Source organism: Myotis lucifugus, unplaced genomic scaffold (genome assembly GCF_000147115.1).
Source record: "Myotis lucifugus unplaced genomic scaffold, Myoluc2.0 scaffold_44, whole genome shotgun sequence".
In the NCBI taxonomy this organism is placed as follows: Eukaryota; Metazoa; Chordata; class Mammalia; order Chiroptera; family Vespertilionidae; genus Myotis; species Myotis lucifugus.
The window spans coordinates 7,391,807-7,410,245 of NW_005871092.1; the positions used below are offsets into that span (position 1 = coordinate 7,391,807).

Below are 18,439 nucleotides of genomic sequence, written 5' to 3' on the forward strand. Positions count from 1 at the left end.
CGGGGGCGGGGGGGTGGTGGAGAGAGTTTGTTAGAAACTAGAGTAACTGTGAATGACCTTTTAAAGGTAAGTTAGGTGTGGTATCCTGACTTTTACCTTTCTGTGTTAAAGGCAAACTGCTTTTCTAAACTTGCGAAGCCACCCACCATCTGCAAAGTGGTGGGGAAGCATGTGCTGGACGGACTGGGGCTTCCCACCCTCCAAGTGGAAATATTCTGCACCATTCAGAATTTTCCCAAGGTACGAGGCCGCTTACATGGGTTCTTCGCTACATTTATTGTCTATTTTGTGGGAAATGAATGTTCTGAAATACAGTGTTTGTGAAACACACCCACATACATTTTTCGGTAGGCATGTACATAAAGTATGAACCATACAATTAACCATGATGGCTTTATTATGTTTCAGTGTAATATGGTACAGACATGACATGCTAACTTGAAGACGATCCAAGGTGGAGAAAGGAAATGGAGCAAAAATCCTTTTAAAACCTGACATTATTATGATGATGAGTTCCATAAATCTACAGATAGGTTTATAGATTGATATATTTATATCTAGATTCTATGTAGATTTAGAGAGATATAGAGTGAACTACCTAAAGAAAAATGCATTTTCATAATTTTAATAATTCATTTTAATTGCTACATTTTAGTAATTCCTATGCATTGTTAGAAGCAATTTTGCTACAGTTTCTGGAAGGAAAATAATTATGATTAAATCTGTTTGTATACTTTTTGCTATTTATTGGAGAGCTAGTGATAAAAATGAACTTAAATATAAGGTTTTTCTAAGGGGATTTTGTTGTTGTTGCTGCTGCTAATTCTCAACCAAGGATATTTTTTTCCATTGATTTTTAGAGAGAGTGGAAGGGAAGGAGGGAGGGGGGAAGAGAGAGAGAGAAAAAAAGACACATCGATTGGCTGGCCCAACTGGGGCTGGGGATCGAACCTGCAACCGGGTATGTGCCCTGGACCAGGAATCAAACCTGCGACCCTTCCGTGCGTGGTTCCACATTCTAACCACCTAGCAACACTGGCCAGGGCCTAAGGGGATTTTAACAAGGCAATAATTTTAAATGTCCCCATGAAGTTGTGTTCCATAGTATTTCAATAGCTACAAAAATACCTCAAGGAAAATTATATATCCTCATTTTCCCTTTGAAAGTAGGGACAAAATATGCACATCAAAAGCCAGATACATCTCCCATTTTCTGCAAGAGGTAGAGAAATTGTAGAACACGTTGTATTCTTTTCAGTACATGTGTTCTGTGATGATGGCGACTCACTTCGAAGTCTACGAGAACGCTGTGTCCGAGCTGGCTGAAGCGATGGAAGCAGAGAGGTTGGATGCCGTCAGCATTGCTGTGCAGTGGGTCAACGAAAACATCACCCAGGAGCTTCAGGGCCTGGAGCCCTCCAACCAGGCTGAGGTGGACCAGGTGCTCAGGCAAGTCTTCCACTTTGAAATGTAAGTGTGCAGTCCTAGCCGGTTTGGCTCAGTGGATAGAGCATCGGCCTGCAGACCGAAGCGTCCTGGGTTCGATCCCCGTCAAAGGCACATACCTCGGTTGCAGGTTCCTCCCCGGCCTGAGCCCTGGTCGGGGCATGTGCAGGAGGCAACCAATCAATGTGTTTCTCTCACATCGATATTTCTCTCTGTCTTTCCCTCTCTCTTCCACTTTCTCTTTAAAAATCAGTGGAAAAATATCCTCGGGTGAGGATTAAAAAAAGAAAGAAATGTAAGTGTGTGGTATAAATATATATATGTTTCCTTTCCATTCACCTGTCAATAAAACAGGTCTCTCATATCCATAGGATACAGCAGTTAGTTAAGAAGCCTATGCTAAAGCAGCAAACTTTAGCATAAAATGTTGCTTTTCTTCTGAAAACCATTATTAAAATTTTGCTGTGTAATGCTACATAAGGACTTCCAACCTCTTTTCGTGCATAGAGCTTCCTTCGGATTCAGTAAAAAGATTCTCAGGAACAGAATAAAGATTGGAGTTGATGTCCTCTCCCTCCCTCTCCCCACCTCCTCATATACCCTCATTGAGCATCCCATAGCCTTCCATATAGTCACAATGAATGAGTGATGCTTATTTTCTGTCCTCCAGACACAAGCAGATCTTCCATACCTTGCCCATCGGTTGACTCCGAAATGTGAAAACCAAGGGACTGTTTAGTGGGGCTTTGTGAGTATTGTCCAGTGCCCAGTGAAGTGGAGACTAGCATTACTTTTCCTTTTGTGCAGGTCCAATGCCACCATCTCTTGGCCGTACGAAGGTCAACTGGATTCTGTTTCTCTAAGCTTCATCCCCTGCTAAATTGTACATAATGTTATATTTGAGTTTGCTCAGAGTTGGATCATGACCCTTGTAAAAACCTTTTTATAAAATTAGTTTTTGGTTTCTGAATGCTATTACACTTATTCCTATTGTGTGTGTGTGGGGGGGGGTCCTGTTATTATTCATACCTTCTATTCTGTACATTACTTCTTTCCTGGAGCTTTCCTTCCTTCCCCAAACCTCCCATCTGGACTGGCTCCTCTCTAGGCCTACTACAGAGATGCCGCATGTAAGACATCCCTTCCTTGTTCTCCTATTGCCAGATCCCAGGTCCTCCTCTTTCTTAACTTGCTGGATTGTATCCTTTAAAAGTAAGAATGAGAAAAGGATGTCAAGTTTTTGAGTTCTTAACGTGTGAAAATGTCAGCACTTTGCTCTCATGGTTGACAGTTTAGCTGAGTATAGAATTCTTGTTTAAAATCAATTGCTCTCAGCACTTTAACGTCACTGCCCCACCGGCGTCTGGATTATTAATTAGTCTAATGCAAATCAGATTCCCCTGTCTTTGTTGACTTATTGATGCTTTTTTGTCTACGGGAACTTTTAGCCTCTTTTCTTCTATGTGACTGAAATTTTATATAGATGTGTCTAAGTGAGATTTCCTCAAAGTTTTTTAAGCCCCACCCTCCAAAAAGAAGAAGTCCTGCACATAGTGCTATATACTTCTTTTTCTATTCTTGACTCATTTTTTCTTCTGATGGTCATTTATTGAAAAAGAAAATTCAATAGCCCTTAATCAAATTACATCTTCAAATTTACTTTACAAATAGAATCAAATCTCAAATAATTTAAAAACAAGGCTGAAATCTTTAAACATTTATTTCCAGGCCAAAATTAATTTCAGTTCTTAAATACTGTTTCATAATAGCGCCATTGTATTTTGGCCTTGGAAATTGAAGCTGATTGTTCTTAAGTAGCTAAAAAGCAGAGTTAATTATTAAAACATATTGGGGTCAGCACTAAAACATGACCAAAACTACAAGGGATATCCCTAAATATGCCCCTCTACCGCCATATTTTCCATGAAGGACATTCTTTGAAAATAAAGTGCAAGAAGATAAGGAGGGAGAAGAATTGGAAAAGAGCCTGGAAAATTCATCTGTACACATATCTTCCTCTCTGATGCCACCACCACCAACAACTCCTCCTCCTCCACCTCCGGCCAAAAAAAAAGGACAGAAGCAAGGTCAGCGGCTTATCATCTTGCAGAACCTTTGGTAACAAACATGTGAGGAAAAAAGACTGAAGCTCAGACTGCCTTGTTGAGGTAGAGTCTCTTAGCTATAGCCCTAGGTTGGGCTACCAGCAGGTACCATCCACCCTCCATGCCACTTCCTTGCTTGAAGCTTCTATGTTGGGCTGTCAGGGTTTTACCCCATCTCACCCTCCATTTATTTATTAACTTATTTTTGTAAGATGAACACAGTTCTTACCCAGAGGTGAGCATTTACGAAATACACAAAGTGCACTGAATGGTGTGGCAATGCCGGAGACAGGGAAGGCGAGGGTGGCATGGGGGACCTTTAACTGCCCCTCAACATTTCCATTAGTTTATCAGGAAGCCACTCCATATTTTAAAGATAACCAACATTTTCTCAGTCCTATGTAACATGTTAATAAACAATGTATTTGGGACACTTTGCTATGGTAAAGCAAATAATCGAAGTCATCATGGCCCTTTGTTCCATGCCTTCCAACAGTCCCTCCAGTAAGTTAATTCTGGAGCTGCTGCTTGTATTGTAACAGTATTCTGTATATCAGTCCAGCTAGAACATGCTCCTTGAGGGCATGAACCATGCTTTGTTCACTTTAGCACTGCCAGTGCCTAGCATGATGCCAAGTGCAAACTAAATACCCACTTAATGTGGGTTCCATTGAGTAAAAAAGCACCAGAACCAGAAAGGGACCAAAGAGACCATGGAGACAAAGTCTCTTATTTCACAGATTCAGATGCTGAGGCCTGGGATCGGGGGGGTGGGGGGGGGGAGAATTGCCTTGGACAAAAAAAAATATGTTAGATCAATCTCTTGGGAGGGTGAGGACAGCCACTACTGAATTACATGTAGAGACCATCAATGGATATTCATTTGGCGGTTGCTTTTGACTGATAGAACTTGGAACACAAGAGAAAGGAAGAAGTCAGAGGGGACAGTAACTTGTTAAACATTTACTGTGTGCTAGGTGCTTACATCTTACTCCACTTATCTTACCTGCTTGACCCAAGTAGCTCTGGGGAAAACAAGGACAGGAGGACACAAGAGACTAATGATGGACTCAGTGGTACATGCTCAGCCTGGGTGGCCGAGAACATATGAGAGTGAAAGATGAAGGATTCTGGTTGGATGATTGGATCTGAAGGCATTTCTAAAAGAAAAAGGCATTGGCTGGGGGCTGGTGAGAAAGATATCCTATATAATAAAAGGGTAATATGCAAATTGACCCTAACAGCAGAACAACTGGAAATGACTGGTCACTATGACACACATTGACCACCAGGGGGCAAACGCTCAATGCAGGAGCTGACCCCTGATGGTCAGTGTGCTCCCACAGGGGGAGCTCTGCTCAGCCACAAGCCAGGCTGACGGCTGCCAGCACAGCGGTGGTGGCGGGAGCCTCTCCCGTCTCCTCAGCAGCACTAAGGATGTCCGACTGCAGCTTAGACCTGCTCCCCGCTGGCAAGTGGACATCCCCCGAGGGCTCCCAGGCTGCCAGAGGGATGTCTGACTGCCAGCTTAGGCCCAATCCCCCGGGGAGCGGGCCTAAGCCAGCAGGTGGACATCCCCTGAGGGTTCCCCGACTGCGAGAGGGCACAGGCCGGACTGACCCCCCCCCCCCCGAGTGCACAAATTTTTGTGCACCAGGCCTCTAGTATAGATATACGCATGAAGAGATGTTCAACATCAAGCTGGGTATACAAGAGCTGTGGTAGTATAGAGAAAAACAAAGGATTTGGAATCCTCTCTTTTTGAACTTTCTGATAAATATTGGGCAAATCTTTTGACATCTCTAAGCCCTAGTTTTGTTATATGGGAATGTGGGATAACAATATCTGCCCATCTTGGATGTTCTACAAATTTCTTAAGAGAGGCAAAATCCATGCCTAAGGACTGAGCATTGGGGAGTGGTAAATGAAGTCAAACAGATAACTTGTTGGGGGTTGAGGTGGAGAATATGTTATTCCCAGCCTCGGTTTTCAACCTTTATGCTGAGCTTTAGTATCTGTAAAGTAAAGCCTTCAAAAAATAGTTTAATAGTTTTCTTAGAGTCAAACTTCCTAAAAAGGAATCTGTTATCAATATTTTTCCCTCCAGGTCGGAAGAGTACTATCACAGAGAAACCTCTCCCACCTCCAGAGCCTGTTGAACCTGTGCTCTGTGGCAGCATGGCCATAGGGGCTGTGTCACTAGCTGTCGCCAAAACCATTGCCGTGCTGCACAGTAACCCTCTGTACTTCCATATCGCATCCCTGAAGCACCCTCAGGTTAGTCTCCATCACATTCCGTCACCAGGAGCCTGGGCATCTCAGTATGAAGGGACCATGTTTCTCATTTCCTCTTGCTTTTCTCCCATTTCAGGAACAGCCAGCAAAGCTAACTATTCCTTTGCTAATGGTATCTCTGGTCAGCTGTGGGAAGTCATCGCCTGGGAAGCTGAATTTAATGAAAGAAGTGATCTGTATACCCCATCCTGGATTAATGGCTAAACAAGTACCTTACATTATCTCAGGCTACTTTTTCTAAAAAAAGATATACTCTATCGTCAATGTGTTTTTAAGTGTAGGTCCCCAGACTTATGACTCCAAAGGAGAGGGAATTAGATGTAAAATGAGAAAAAAACATTTTCACACATTAGGGCAAGGGGAAGAAAGCAAAACCTCCAACAAACGGGAACACAGTTAGACCACCTGGGATCTCTGGTTCATTACAGCGCTGACTCATGCTAGTGGCTCACAGGGGAACCACTTGCATGTAACCGTGCAGGCCTTCTCCTGGGAGAGCTAAGCTATCTGGTCCATGCACTCCAGCAGCAACAAGAGGGAGCTGGCACTTTCCTAGCAGCCCATTCTGCTGAGTTAGAAACTCCAGGGCCCGAAGATGAGAGATGGCAGATTGCCAGGCACCTAAGAGAGGGTTAGTGCATGTTTATGGAATATGGAATGAAGGAACCCTAAGTTGCATTTTTACTACTTAGCAGTGTGCTAGTGTCTATATTGTTCTTCATGTCTTGGCTGAGTCAATATCCTTTTTTTAAATTTTTATTTTGGTTAATACCCAAGGATTGAGTTATGTGCCCTTGACCGGAATCGAACCCAGGACCCTTCGGTCCTTGGGCTGACGCTCTATCCACTGAGCCAAACCAGCTAGGGCAATATCCTTCTTTAAATACTCATGAAGTATTCTACTAAGTAGGCATTGGGGAGAACTCAGTGTTCATGTTCTATAGGGGATGTTTAGGGAGAAAGTACAGGAAGCTCCATCCCCTCTGCTAAGACAGTGATATAGTGAAAAAATCATTGTTTTTTAGACCCCAAGACGGTTTGCGGTAAAGAATTCTTTTTGAAAGAGAATAACCATTGCCTCCCAATTTGTCAGTTGGAGAAAACTAGACTTTATCTCTGGCTCACCGTCTGTCAGATCAAGTTCAGATCCTGTAATGAAGACTGGGTGTGCGGTGTGGGTACCAGAGCACTGGCCCACCGTTCTTTATCTGCCTTCATATGCAGATCCCACTGTCATCAGAATAGGCTTTCCCACTTTTTAAATGACTGTGGGTTTACAGGAACTCAAACACTATCATGCAGAATCCCTTTGTGACCTGTGACGTGTAGTGCAAGAAGGTCCCGTCAAGAGACCGTGAAATAGAACGAAGTGAACTTGATCCAACCATCTGAACCAGCCAGCTCTGGACAATGAAGAGAGGATACTGAGGAGGAAGAGCCTCTCATTCATGTTTGATGGACGGGAACCTGAGGGCTGACGATTAGCATTTAATCTTCAGATGTCATAGACCTTGTCAGGGACCCTACAACTATTCTGAGTTAGGAACAGCTGTGTGTGGTGAAAATTTTTATATTTAAAACTTCTAGACTGCCGTTGTGGAAGATCATGTTTATTCTGCTTACAGGGTGTGGAGATGCTTATGGAAATTCAGAAGCAAATAAGCAAGACAATTGAAACGGTAAGTAAAGAGAATCTATGACATCTGGTTACTGACGCTTATATAACTTCTAGTGTCCAAATTATGGTTGGTTATGGAATTAAGTCAATAGTGTTATTGATATAGAAAATGTGTTCGTTTGCTTTGGGTTTCCCATATGAGCCAAGCTTATAAGCTGTGGATCCAGCTTATAATGGTACGTAATCTCATTTTGATTTCTGAGGCAGCTGGCTCTATGCTAAGATCACCCTTAGGATTCATAGGGAAAGAAAGGATTTGGCCCCTAGGAGGTGAGAGGCAGTTTGGAATAACAGTTAAGGCACAGGCTCTTGTGTCTGCTTAGAGTCCCAGTGTTGGGCAAACAGGTGCCCTTGGCCAGGCAGCCCTCGAGGGGGGCCACAGAGGCAGGATGTCAGGCAGCTGTGAGTTGCCAGCTGTGCCATCGTTGGCGGGCAGGGCTGAGGCCAGGAGAGGGATCTGATCCTTGTCTATAAATTTGCAGACATGGTACGGAGTTCCCAAATACCCCTCCACCCGGTTTCCCCCAATGTTACAGGACATAATGTTACAGGACAGAATACCATGGTATGTTTGTCAAAATTAGAAACCAAAATGGCACATTGCTATGAACTAAACTCCAGACTTTATTCAAATTTCACTGGTTTTTCCACTAATGTCCCTTCCCCGTTCCAGGATCCAATCCAGGATCCCCCATCCATTTAGCATGAGGCTTTTGGAAGCCCTAGCCCTTCAGCCCCTGTAGGATGGGGGCTGAGGAAGGAACTTTGGCTCCAATGCTGTCTTGCCAGCACAGAGTCCATGTAGGTGGGGGCACCTCCCTCCCATGTATCAGAATTGCTTTAAGCACCAGCTTGGAGCCAGGTCTGTGACACTATTCAGAATGCAAACCTCTTTATGGGTCTATTCAGAATGCAAACCTCTTTATGGGTGACCCGCCTGCAGATTTGGAAAAGTTAACCCTGACCTTGCACTCTGCTTTGCCCCTCCTTAGCTGTGTGATGATGACTACCCATCTCATGGGGAGATTGTGAGGAGTAAATGAGTTCAATAACAGTGAGCAATACATACTGGTGGTTGTTATCAGAGCGGGTGGAGGAAATCCGGCCTCGAGGATGAGGACATTCAGGTTATCTGAGCTTTCTGCATTCAGCCCGACTTTCAAACATCTTATTGCCTTTTGATTATTCAAGTAGCTCATGAGCGTGCTTATGAAAATTCAAATACTGGTAGAGCCAGTCACCCCTGCCACCAGCTCCCCACCGTGCCCATGTCTGCCTTGTCACCACTGTGTCTCTCCTGCCTGGCACGTGGACCCGCTCCTGTTATTTTTACCAGGGGAGAGAAAGGTCAGCTGACTCCACAGTGCACAGAGCAGGATCATTGTATTTGCACATACTTGAGTGTGAACCATGCTGATTTTTGACAAACTTGACCCCGTTTATAGCCAGTAAATGCTGGACATGAAAGTGCAGCCTTATCAGTCCCCCAAATTGTGGGAACGTCTCTTCAGGAAATATCTTTGCTGTTCATCTCAGCTGACTTTAACACACATCAGTCACCAGATTTAATGACCCTTGGCTGTTTCCAAAAGTCAACTCCCCCCTCCCCTTGTAGGAGAAAGTTGTTCGTACCCTGATAATATTTGAAACAACATGTTGGGCTTGTGAAAGCAAATCCCACAGTGGTCTTATTCCTTATGGGCAAGGAGGGGACTTTGTATGCATAATACTTTATTTATATGAGTAGAAATGCATGAACAAGTATCTACATGCCCCATAGATATGATTGGAGGCAGGAGGTAAGGATGAACTAGTGGGAACATGTGCCTGATTTTGACAAATAGTTAGGGTTTATAAAGTAGGGAGTGGCTGGCATGATTTGAGTGTGTGTGTGTGTGTGTGTGTGTGTGTGTGTGAGAGAGAGAGAGAGAGAGAGAGAGAGAGAGAGAGAGAGAGAGGCGGGGGGAGAGATTGATTCACAGTGTGACTGGCTGGGCTCCTCTGGGACCTGAGCTTTGCTTGCTGCCCACAGATAAGTGATACCTCGCTATCTTCTGTCCCACAGTCCCCTCCTCCAAAAGCAGAGATGAAGAAAGGGCAAAATGGAGGCAAAAGAGGTCAGGTCAGTATCTTGCCTTTTTACCACCCTTGTTTGTGACGCAGATCATCTATGTATTCCCTGCCCCTTGGTCTCTCCCACAGTCACTTTGCTCCAAGACCAGGGCTAATGCAAGGGGGAGTCTACACCAAACCAGGAGCACTGAACCAGGCAACCGAGAGCTGGAATATCGCTAGCCCTCGCCTTTCTGCCAGCAGGCGTCTAGCCAACCAACGGCTCCGAGGAGCATTCTGAGTAATAGGGTTACATTTGAAACCCGAGGCAAAGTGTTGGGGAAGTTGAATCTCTCTGCTAACTAAATGAAACGCATATCAGGTGCTTTAGATTTTAATCGTGCTACTACCAAGGAGAGAAAGGCACAGAAAGATAGCCACTCCTTACATCTGGTCCCCGAAGGCACTGAGGCACCATTTCCAATGACACATTGCCAGATCTCAGATTTTGCCAGGAGAGTTAGGCGCACGGTTCTTGGGAAAGTTTGCCATGCTGGCTGCAAGAGCCTTGGGAGACACGCCCAACTTGTTCAGTTGGTCCCTTTGGTATTGTGGGTGCTCTGAACACAAGAATTTCCCCAACTCTTCCTTTGTCGAATAGAAGGTTCCTCTCACTAACATTAGAAATGTTGGATGTACTGAAGGGTCCCGGGTTTGATTCCGGTCAAGGGCACGTATCTTGGTTGCAGGCTCAATCCCTGATCCCCGGCCCTGGTTGGGGCACATGCAGGCGGCAGCCAATCGATGTGTCTCTCTCACATCTGTCTCTCCCCTCCCTTCCACTCTCTCTAAAAATCCATGGGGAAAATATCCTCCAGTGAAGATTACAACTACAATAAAAATGTTGGATGGTCCTTAGAATTAACTAGGGCTACCGCCAGTAACAAGGGGATATTTATACCTAGGTTCACATTAGCTCTTGAGTGTGGTTCACACACACTCACACACACCCTTAAGCCCTCAGAAGGACTGATATCGCTTCAACTTATGTGATGATCGCGTGGTGCACGGTTTATGGCCCAGGCACGTCAAGGCTGGCCTCCCAGGAGAGGCGTGTGGCTGCCTTGCCCTGGCGTCCTTTGACTCCTCAGATCTTCTTCCACTGAACTCTACCCTCAGCTGCACCCTCTGAGCTGAAGTCTTCAGTCCTTTTTAAAATGAAAGCTCCCCTGAAGGAGGACTGCAGTGCTAAGTGTTGGCAGTTACATTCTCCTAAAGGAAAAGGGAGCACGGGAAAGAGCCGGTTTGGGGGAAGAGGGCAGAGGGAGGGACAGGCAGGACAGACGTTTACAGGGACAGCCTGGAGAGGCACCAACCTGGTGGTGCGGCTCAGGTGAGCCCATGAGCCAGGGGTGAGCCAGTAAAGGGATAACATGCGCACCCAGAAGACAGGAAAGTTGTTCTCCGGGCCCCGCTCGAAAACCTCGGCAAGTAAAGGAAGAAAATTACTCCCAGACACGGCAGGGCAAACCTGTGCCCCGAGGTCACCCAGAGGTGAGTGGGACCGAGACAGAGGATTAATCCAGAATCAGAGGAGCCCCCCCTGGAGCATTGTTTCTAAAATGCGCCCAACACGGGAGACTCCCAGGACAGTGACGTGCTGTGTTTACACTCGTCATTTTCCTTTGACCTTGCAGCAGCCGGTCACTGGCAAGATGTCCCATCTGGGCTGCCTGACCATCAATTACGACACCATAGAGCAGCCCCTGCTCACCATACAAGGAATCTGTGCGAACCTGGGGCTAGAACTGGGGACGAATCTGTATCTGGCCATCAACTGTGCTGCGCATGAGCTGGTGGACTATGTAAGTTTCTTCTGCAGAACATTTGCTTTTTGTTGACGTCACATTATTTTTAAGTTAGAACTGAAAGGAAGAGCTGATCTGTATATTTTTCAAATAGATCTCTTTTTGTTGTTGTTAATTTAAGGGGGTGGGAGGGGGATCCAAATATAAATGGAGTTAGCTAATGACCAGAGAATACATGATTTTTAAAAAGAAACAGAAAACATCCTAAGTATATATAGACATTCTGTCATAAAAGTGACTAGAATGGGTTGCTTACATTGCAATCATGAGAGCTATTGAAACATAATTTCACGGACTGGGATGTTTTGCTGAGTACAGTCACTTGGTTGGTAAATGCTGAATTTGTCAAGCGTGAAAAGTAGACCCGCTGTAAGTGTGACTTGATAAACCCTTCTAGACACGTGGCTCTCGGAGTTTGTGCTGTGACTCACTTTTTAAATATAAAAACATTTCCAAGTTATTGAAGTTTATGGGTATACTTAGAGAATATACCCAATTAAGCCCATCACAGTGTTATCCACAGTCTGGGGTAGGGCAGAGCGTTAGTGATGAAACTTCACCTAGGGACCACACCACATGAAGTTATTTTAAAAAGCAAGAGAATGGAAAACAGGTTTTATTTAAGAATGTTGTAGCCCTCACTTCCTTGGGGGACTTTATCAGCAATTAACCTTTAAATGTGGGAAGTAGTTACGTTAGGAAAGCTATTACAGGTTGTCTGTTTCATACACATACTTGCCATTTCCAAATACATAAATGCTGAGTCCAGGTTTTATAAAATGCCCAGCACATTGATATGCATTTACGGTGACTTGGCAGTTAATGTCAAATTCAGGGGATATGACCAAATAGAATTTCGCTTTGATTTAGCATTCTAACTTTCAATTTCAAAGAAGAATCTGAACAGTATACAGGAACCCTAAGTTTCAGCTGATTTCTAAAAGTTCTTTTACTTTTCTAAAGAAACTAAGCACATAAAGGAATTTTTAATGTAATTTCCTGTTCTTCACATAATGATTGGTTCCTAGGCATACCATTAAGAAAATAATTGCATGTTTTCATCAGCAACGTATACCAAGGACTATGAATATACTGGCTCCTAGTGCTAACTTGAATGGGTATTTATTGCTCAGATTGAGTAAAATATATTAGCTTGACGTCAGATAATTCTTACAATAATGTTAGTTCAAAGTCTAGCATTTCCTTACTGACAAGATAGGAGTTTAAAACCTTCAAGTATAGAAACTATAAGTTCTTGCCCTTAGCCAGTTTGGCTCAGTGGATAGAGTGTCAGCCTGAGAACTGAAGGGTCCCAGGTTCGATTCCAGTCAAGGGCATGTTCCTTGGTTGCAGGTTCCATCCCTGGCCCTGGTTGGGGCGCGTGCAGGAGGCAACCAATCGATATGTCTCTCTTAAGTCAATGTTTCTCTGTGTGTCTCTCCCCCTCCCTTCCACTCTCTAAAAATCAATGGAAAAATATCCTCAGATGAGGATTAACAACAACAACAACAAATAAACTAAAAGTCCTTGATGCTATTCAGTGTGAAAAAAGTTATGAAGTCCTTTGCATTACGGATTTCTTAACCTGCTTCATTCCAATGGAATCCAGTCCATTAGCAGCACCAGCAGGAAGTCACTAGCAAACCAAACAGCCATTCCATTCCCTTCCAGCTCCCTCAGTATCCCAGGTGCCATCCCTGAACACAGAGTTGGAGGAAAGGTGCCTGTTTCACAGAGAACCTACAGATCCCACAGCCCTGCTAACCTCTGTACCTAATGACTAGGGGGCTCACCAGACTTCAAATGAATGGGATTGCACTCGAATTATACTTTCAGGACAGAACTGGTACTACTAGAACCTGCATGCTGATTAAGGAGTGCCTTCACATAATCACTTTATCTTTCAAAAGCCTAGCCCTGCTTTCAAGTTCTAGAATATTCCCAGCAGAAGAAATCCACTTGTTCAGTGTGAGTTGGAAGATGGTGGGTTCTGGCGAGTGGGCAGGTTTGCGTGGCGCTATGGTTTGTTTTATGAACTTAGGTTGTTGCCCGTCTACCTAAGCACCACGCCATAAACCTTCGTTTTTTGTGCAGAAGGCTTCGTCCGAAGTCACTGGGTGATGCATCAAAGGGGATGGTGACTGGCTTTCCCCAGGTTAATATGGAACAGATGTTAAAAGTAAAATGGGTACATTTCTTATGTGAATCTGGCCTGAAAAGAATCTGTTTGCAATCTTTTCTGTGAAATGTATGAAAATGTATTTGAACCCCATTTTTAACATTTGAGGAATTCAGTGTTTACCCTCTAATATCTTCCTTACACTCGCCAGAGTAAGGGGAAGTATGAAGTGATGACGGGAACATACAAAAACACCACTGAGATGGTTGACCTGTATGTGGATCTGATCAGCAAGTTCCCTTCAATTATCGCCTTAATTGATCCTTTCAGGAAAGAGGTAAGAGGATTCGCCTTGAGTTTTATAATAAAATCTCATTCTTTTGGATCTGTCATTTGAAATGTGTTATAATTTGGGCTGGAAATGAGTTGCTTTCTTTCGGCATCTATGGGAAAAGGCACTTACTAAGCAAATGAATCGCAGAAACACAATGACCTAGGAGTGTGCCTGTCCACGGACTGAAGCAAGCTATCCCCAGGCACTTCAGGAGTAGCCGTACATTTACAAGCAACTTAACTGAGGGCCACTGAGCCCGCTGTGCTAGCTGGAGCCTCAGTAGGTTAATCATAGATCATTTTCAAGTGCTCATGGAAACAGGACTTCCACTAGGCCAACTGTTTTTAACCTAAATCCAGTTACTGCATATGCAAGAGAGTAACAAAGCCATATTTTTTTTTAAAAAAGGTTTGGTTTTAATCTATTCAAGCTAATGCCTCTAACAAGGGTTGTTTATGTGCCACAGAAGACCATCCCTCTCCCTTAAAGAGCAAAACTGAAATTCTCAATTTATGAATGTGAGAACCATTAGATGAACTTGAACAGACACCCTCTCTGAGATAACGCAAGGTTTCACATCTGGGGGCAGGTAGTGTCGGGTCTGGTTAGGAGCCCCAGGCTCTCTCAGTCCTGTCTTCCCTTTCACAGCCTTAGCTCCACCCAGGCGCTTGCGGAAGACACAGACTGAGCTCGGTGCTTTCATCTTGTCTGTTTACCAGAAATAACAGTAGAATCTTCTAACCAGCCAATCTTTAGCAACATTACGGATAATACAGTGGGCGAGGAAAGCCTGGGTTTGAAGAGCTTCAGAATCAACGTGGACAATAGCAACTAATGTGTATAAACATTTTATTCACTAGATCTTTACGCTCAAATGTAATCATTTTAAGTTTCTGCTCCGAGGAGCTCGTTAATCTGTGTGGCTGTGGTGTAGGCACCCTTCAGCTGCAGGTGCGAAAGAAAACCATTGCGTGTTATCTCAGAAAGGCGTACAACTGTATGTGCTATATGATTCCTGTTGTTCTGTGGTTGTGTTCAATACCTTATAACGATCAATTCTTAAATATTCACCCAGGACTCTGAACAGTGGGACAGCCTCTATAATGCTCTTGGTTCCAGGTGTTACATAATTGCGGGAAGTGCCTCCAAAAGCATTTCCACACTTCTAGAGGAAGGCAACATCAGCACCCCCAAATCCAGTGGGCGGATCATAAAGCACACCAATCAAACGACGATGTCTGACTTGGTGGAAATAAGCAACCTCATCGACAGTGAGTAAAAAAGTCGAGGTCGCAAAGACTCAGCACGAACTCGGTTATACAAGAAGCCGAAAACAGGCTGTACGGTGGCTAATAAGCATGGGCTAAACCTGGGAGGGAAAAAACAAACCCCACCGCCTGTGAGAGATCTGGTGCTGGGAAATAAAAGCGGCGTCTTCACTCCCCGGCGCCCCCTGTCAGCCCCAGCCCCGGAGGGCATCTACTTTAGAGGGGCCACCACGAAGGTGTGGCCAGGCCACTGCCCTGTCAGCTGCACATGATAGGACAGGGATCCCACTTGCCCACACTGGCTTTTTTTATTTTTTTATTCCTCAAGTTTCACTTCCTTACCACCTTGAGGTCTTTCAACATGCTGCTCCCTCAGCCTAGAATGCTTTGCCCTGTCCTGTTACTTGGCTCCCTACTCCTGACCCTTCAGGTCTTCTTGCCTTAAGTGAAGCCTCTTCTTGGCATATACAGGGTGGGGCAGAAGGAGGTTTACAGTTGTGAGTACATGAAGCAGAGTTTATTCGTGTATTATTATTTATTACTATGTTATTGGCCATACAAGTAACTGTAAACCTACTTTTGTCCCACCCTGTCTCTGCCTTCCCTGACTCCCTCCACCCCTTGCAGCAAACCTTTCTCATAGCAGCTTACATTTATTTCCCCTTCGTAGTACTGGCCACAATTACTCGTACAATTATTTAGTGCCGGGTATCTCCCACTTGACTGTAGACTTCCATGAGTTCACGGGAGTCTTGTTCACTTACGCACAGTCCCTGAAACATAAATATCAGGAAGTAGGCAGAAGGCTAGTCTCAGACCTGGAGCAGGACTCAAAGTGGGACTAGCATCCAGGGGCCTGGGCGGGTGCCGGAGAAAGGAATGAGATGCCTGTAGACCCCAGGCCTGAGGCTGCCCTGGTCCAGGGCCCAAACTCGACAGTCAGACTATCACTCACTTCAGATTGCCGCTGGAGCTCCCGCCTCTGAACACGCAAACACTGTCCCTGCAGGAAGAACTTTGGCTCACACTCCTTGTAGACTTTGGTAAATTCCAAGGGGTTTTGAGATCCTGAAATGATTAAATACTATCCACACTGCTCTTCTGATAAGTCAACATTCAGAATGACAGGCTCCTTTGAATAAAATTCTACACAGTGAGTTGTAAAATACACTAGGCCAGTGGTTCTCAACCTTCTGGCCCTTTAAATACAGTTCTTCATGTTGTGACCCAACCATAAAATTATTTTTGTTGCTACTTCATAACTGTAATGTTGCTACTGTTATGAATCGTCATGTAAATATCTGAAACGCTGTCCCTGTGAAAGGGTCGTTCGACCGCCAAAGGGGTCGCGACCCACAGGTTGAGAACCGCTGCATTAGGTACATCAACTCCCCATGCGATGCCTGGCACTTAAAGTGTCCTGACTCAAAGATGCACTTTTCCTCATTGAACAAGCACGAAATTGAATCGTGGCATACAGCTGTGGTCTTAGAAATGCTATCGATCTAATTTGAGCATTTCCCCCCTTTAGGGGTAATAATGGTGACTCTTACCATTTGTCATACCTTACATTTGACAAAAGGTAGCATTCATTTAGTATTTAGCATCCGAGCTACTGGAAAGGGGTGAACAGATAAAACCAGGTATTGCGGGGGGAAAGGGGAGGGTGGGGGAAGCAAATATTTGGATTAGAATTCTTAGGTGGTCAAACAATTGAATTGTCACGGGAAACTTTTAAATCTCTGGGCATTTCTACATGTTGCTCTCAGAGGCTCATGCATTTGCAAATTGTTTCTGTACCACGGGAAGCTGAAAAGAACTCCTCTGCCTGCAGGTAAGAAGCACGTGGCTGTCTTTGGAAGCGCGGAAGGGGAGTCTGCAGATGACAGCCTCGTGGACCTGGTAAGTGCTGCAGGCTGGTCAGCTGCAGAATTGCCAAAACACCGCTTTTATCGGGAACTGGTGTTTCAGGGAAATACAGGCTTTGGCGGAGAAAGTCCTGGAACCGTTTACAAAATAGACTTGCCTCCTCCCTTTTGCGAAGAGCTAAACGTTGACCTTTTAAAAAGAAGAGAAATGGAAGTCCTGGGGAAAGGGTGAGCACACTTCAATGACTGGGGTGTGCACCTGCCGCCTCACCTCCTAGAATGAAGTGAGGAAGGCCAGCACGCTCTTGGGCAAAGTCAGCGTGCCTACACGACCATGAGGTGTGTGATGCAGTCACACTCTCTGTCTGACACCCTCAGCTCTAAGCAGGCCCCCTTACCTATGTAAGACAAAAAATGAAGTGGTAAGAGAAACACGCAAACAGCACACAGGGACAGTGTCCTTTTAGAAAAAGGTGACTTCTCCATTTCAAAAAAGTTGTCTTTTGCCCTAGCTGGTTTGGCTCAGTAGACAGAGCATCAGCCTGCAGACTAAAGGGTCCCGGATTCAATTCCTGTCAAGGGCACGTGCCTAGGTTGCGGGCTCAACCCCCAGTAGGGGATGTGCAGGAGGCAGCCGATCAATGGTTCTCTCTCATCATTGATGTTTCTATCTCTCTCCCTCTCCCTTCCTCTCTGAAATAAAAAAATTAATTACATAAATAAAAGATAATAAATAAGTTGTTTTTCCCCTGCTTAAGGCCGTTGGACTGGGTGTCCAGTTTATCAAGTTGGGAGGTCTTTCTCGCGGCGAACGGGTGACCAAGTACAACCGCATTTTCACTATAGAGGAAGAACTTGTCCAGAACGGAACACTGGGTATGTGCTGCTTTCTTGCTTTGTTTTCACTTGGCCGTGAACAAGAGAACAAAGACGGGAAGAGGGGGAATAGAAGTCCCGCAGCAGGAGGGCAGGGGACTCCAAAGATGAGAAATAAGAGCTGACAAACCAGGATGGCCTGTGCCACAATGTGCATTGTTTCCTTAATGGATTATCTGTTTACCTGAATGTTTAACACTCTCGCCAGCTGTTCGTCTTGATAAATAGGCTGCGTGATGCTTTTCAATAGAATTGATTGATTGGAATCTCCCAAGCCTACCTTTTGTTGTGGTACAAAATCAAAGCTGAGGTTTCTCTGCACAACCCAGGAGAATTAAAGGCAGGGTTTTCCTGATGGCTTTTGGAAACCACTCATTTTACTGAAGACAAGTAAGCCAGCGTGTACATGATCATGTTGGGCTTTTGCGGAGGCTGTCTTCTCCAGAAGAAAGAACCAATCCACTCATGACGATGGAAACATGGGTACATGTGGCTTGCGTCGAGTCGCCTTGGATACCGGGTTTAACTGG

The 18,439-nt window shown here is 44.7% G+C and overlaps 1 protein-coding gene across 1 annotated transcript in view; it reads left to right on the forward strand.

The window, feature by feature from the left end:
* The first annotated feature begins 911 nt into the window (after positions 1-911).
* ENO4 (enolase family member 4) overlaps positions 912-18,439 on the forward strand; it is a 19,143-nt gene continuing 1,615 nt past the window's right edge. The window contains exons 1-11 of the mRNA XM_023753346.1: positions 912-1,449; positions 3,376-3,533; positions 5,659-5,828; positions 5,923-6,054; positions 7,472-7,525; positions 9,590-9,646; positions 11,274-11,441; positions 13,775-13,900; positions 14,973-15,168; positions 17,000-17,067; positions 17,792-17,909. Of these exons, the coding sequence (XP_023609114.1) occupies positions 1,262-1,449; positions 3,376-3,533; positions 5,659-5,828; positions 5,923-6,054; positions 7,472-7,525; positions 9,590-9,646; positions 11,274-11,441; positions 13,775-13,900; positions 14,973-15,168; positions 17,000-17,067; positions 17,792-17,909 (1,435 nt within the window). The 5' untranslated portion in view covers positions 912-1,261. The remainder of the gene's footprint in view (positions 1,450-3,375; positions 3,534-5,658; positions 5,829-5,922; positions 6,055-7,471; positions 7,526-9,589; positions 9,647-11,273; positions 11,442-13,774; positions 13,901-14,972; positions 15,169-16,999; positions 17,068-17,791; positions 17,910-18,439) is intronic.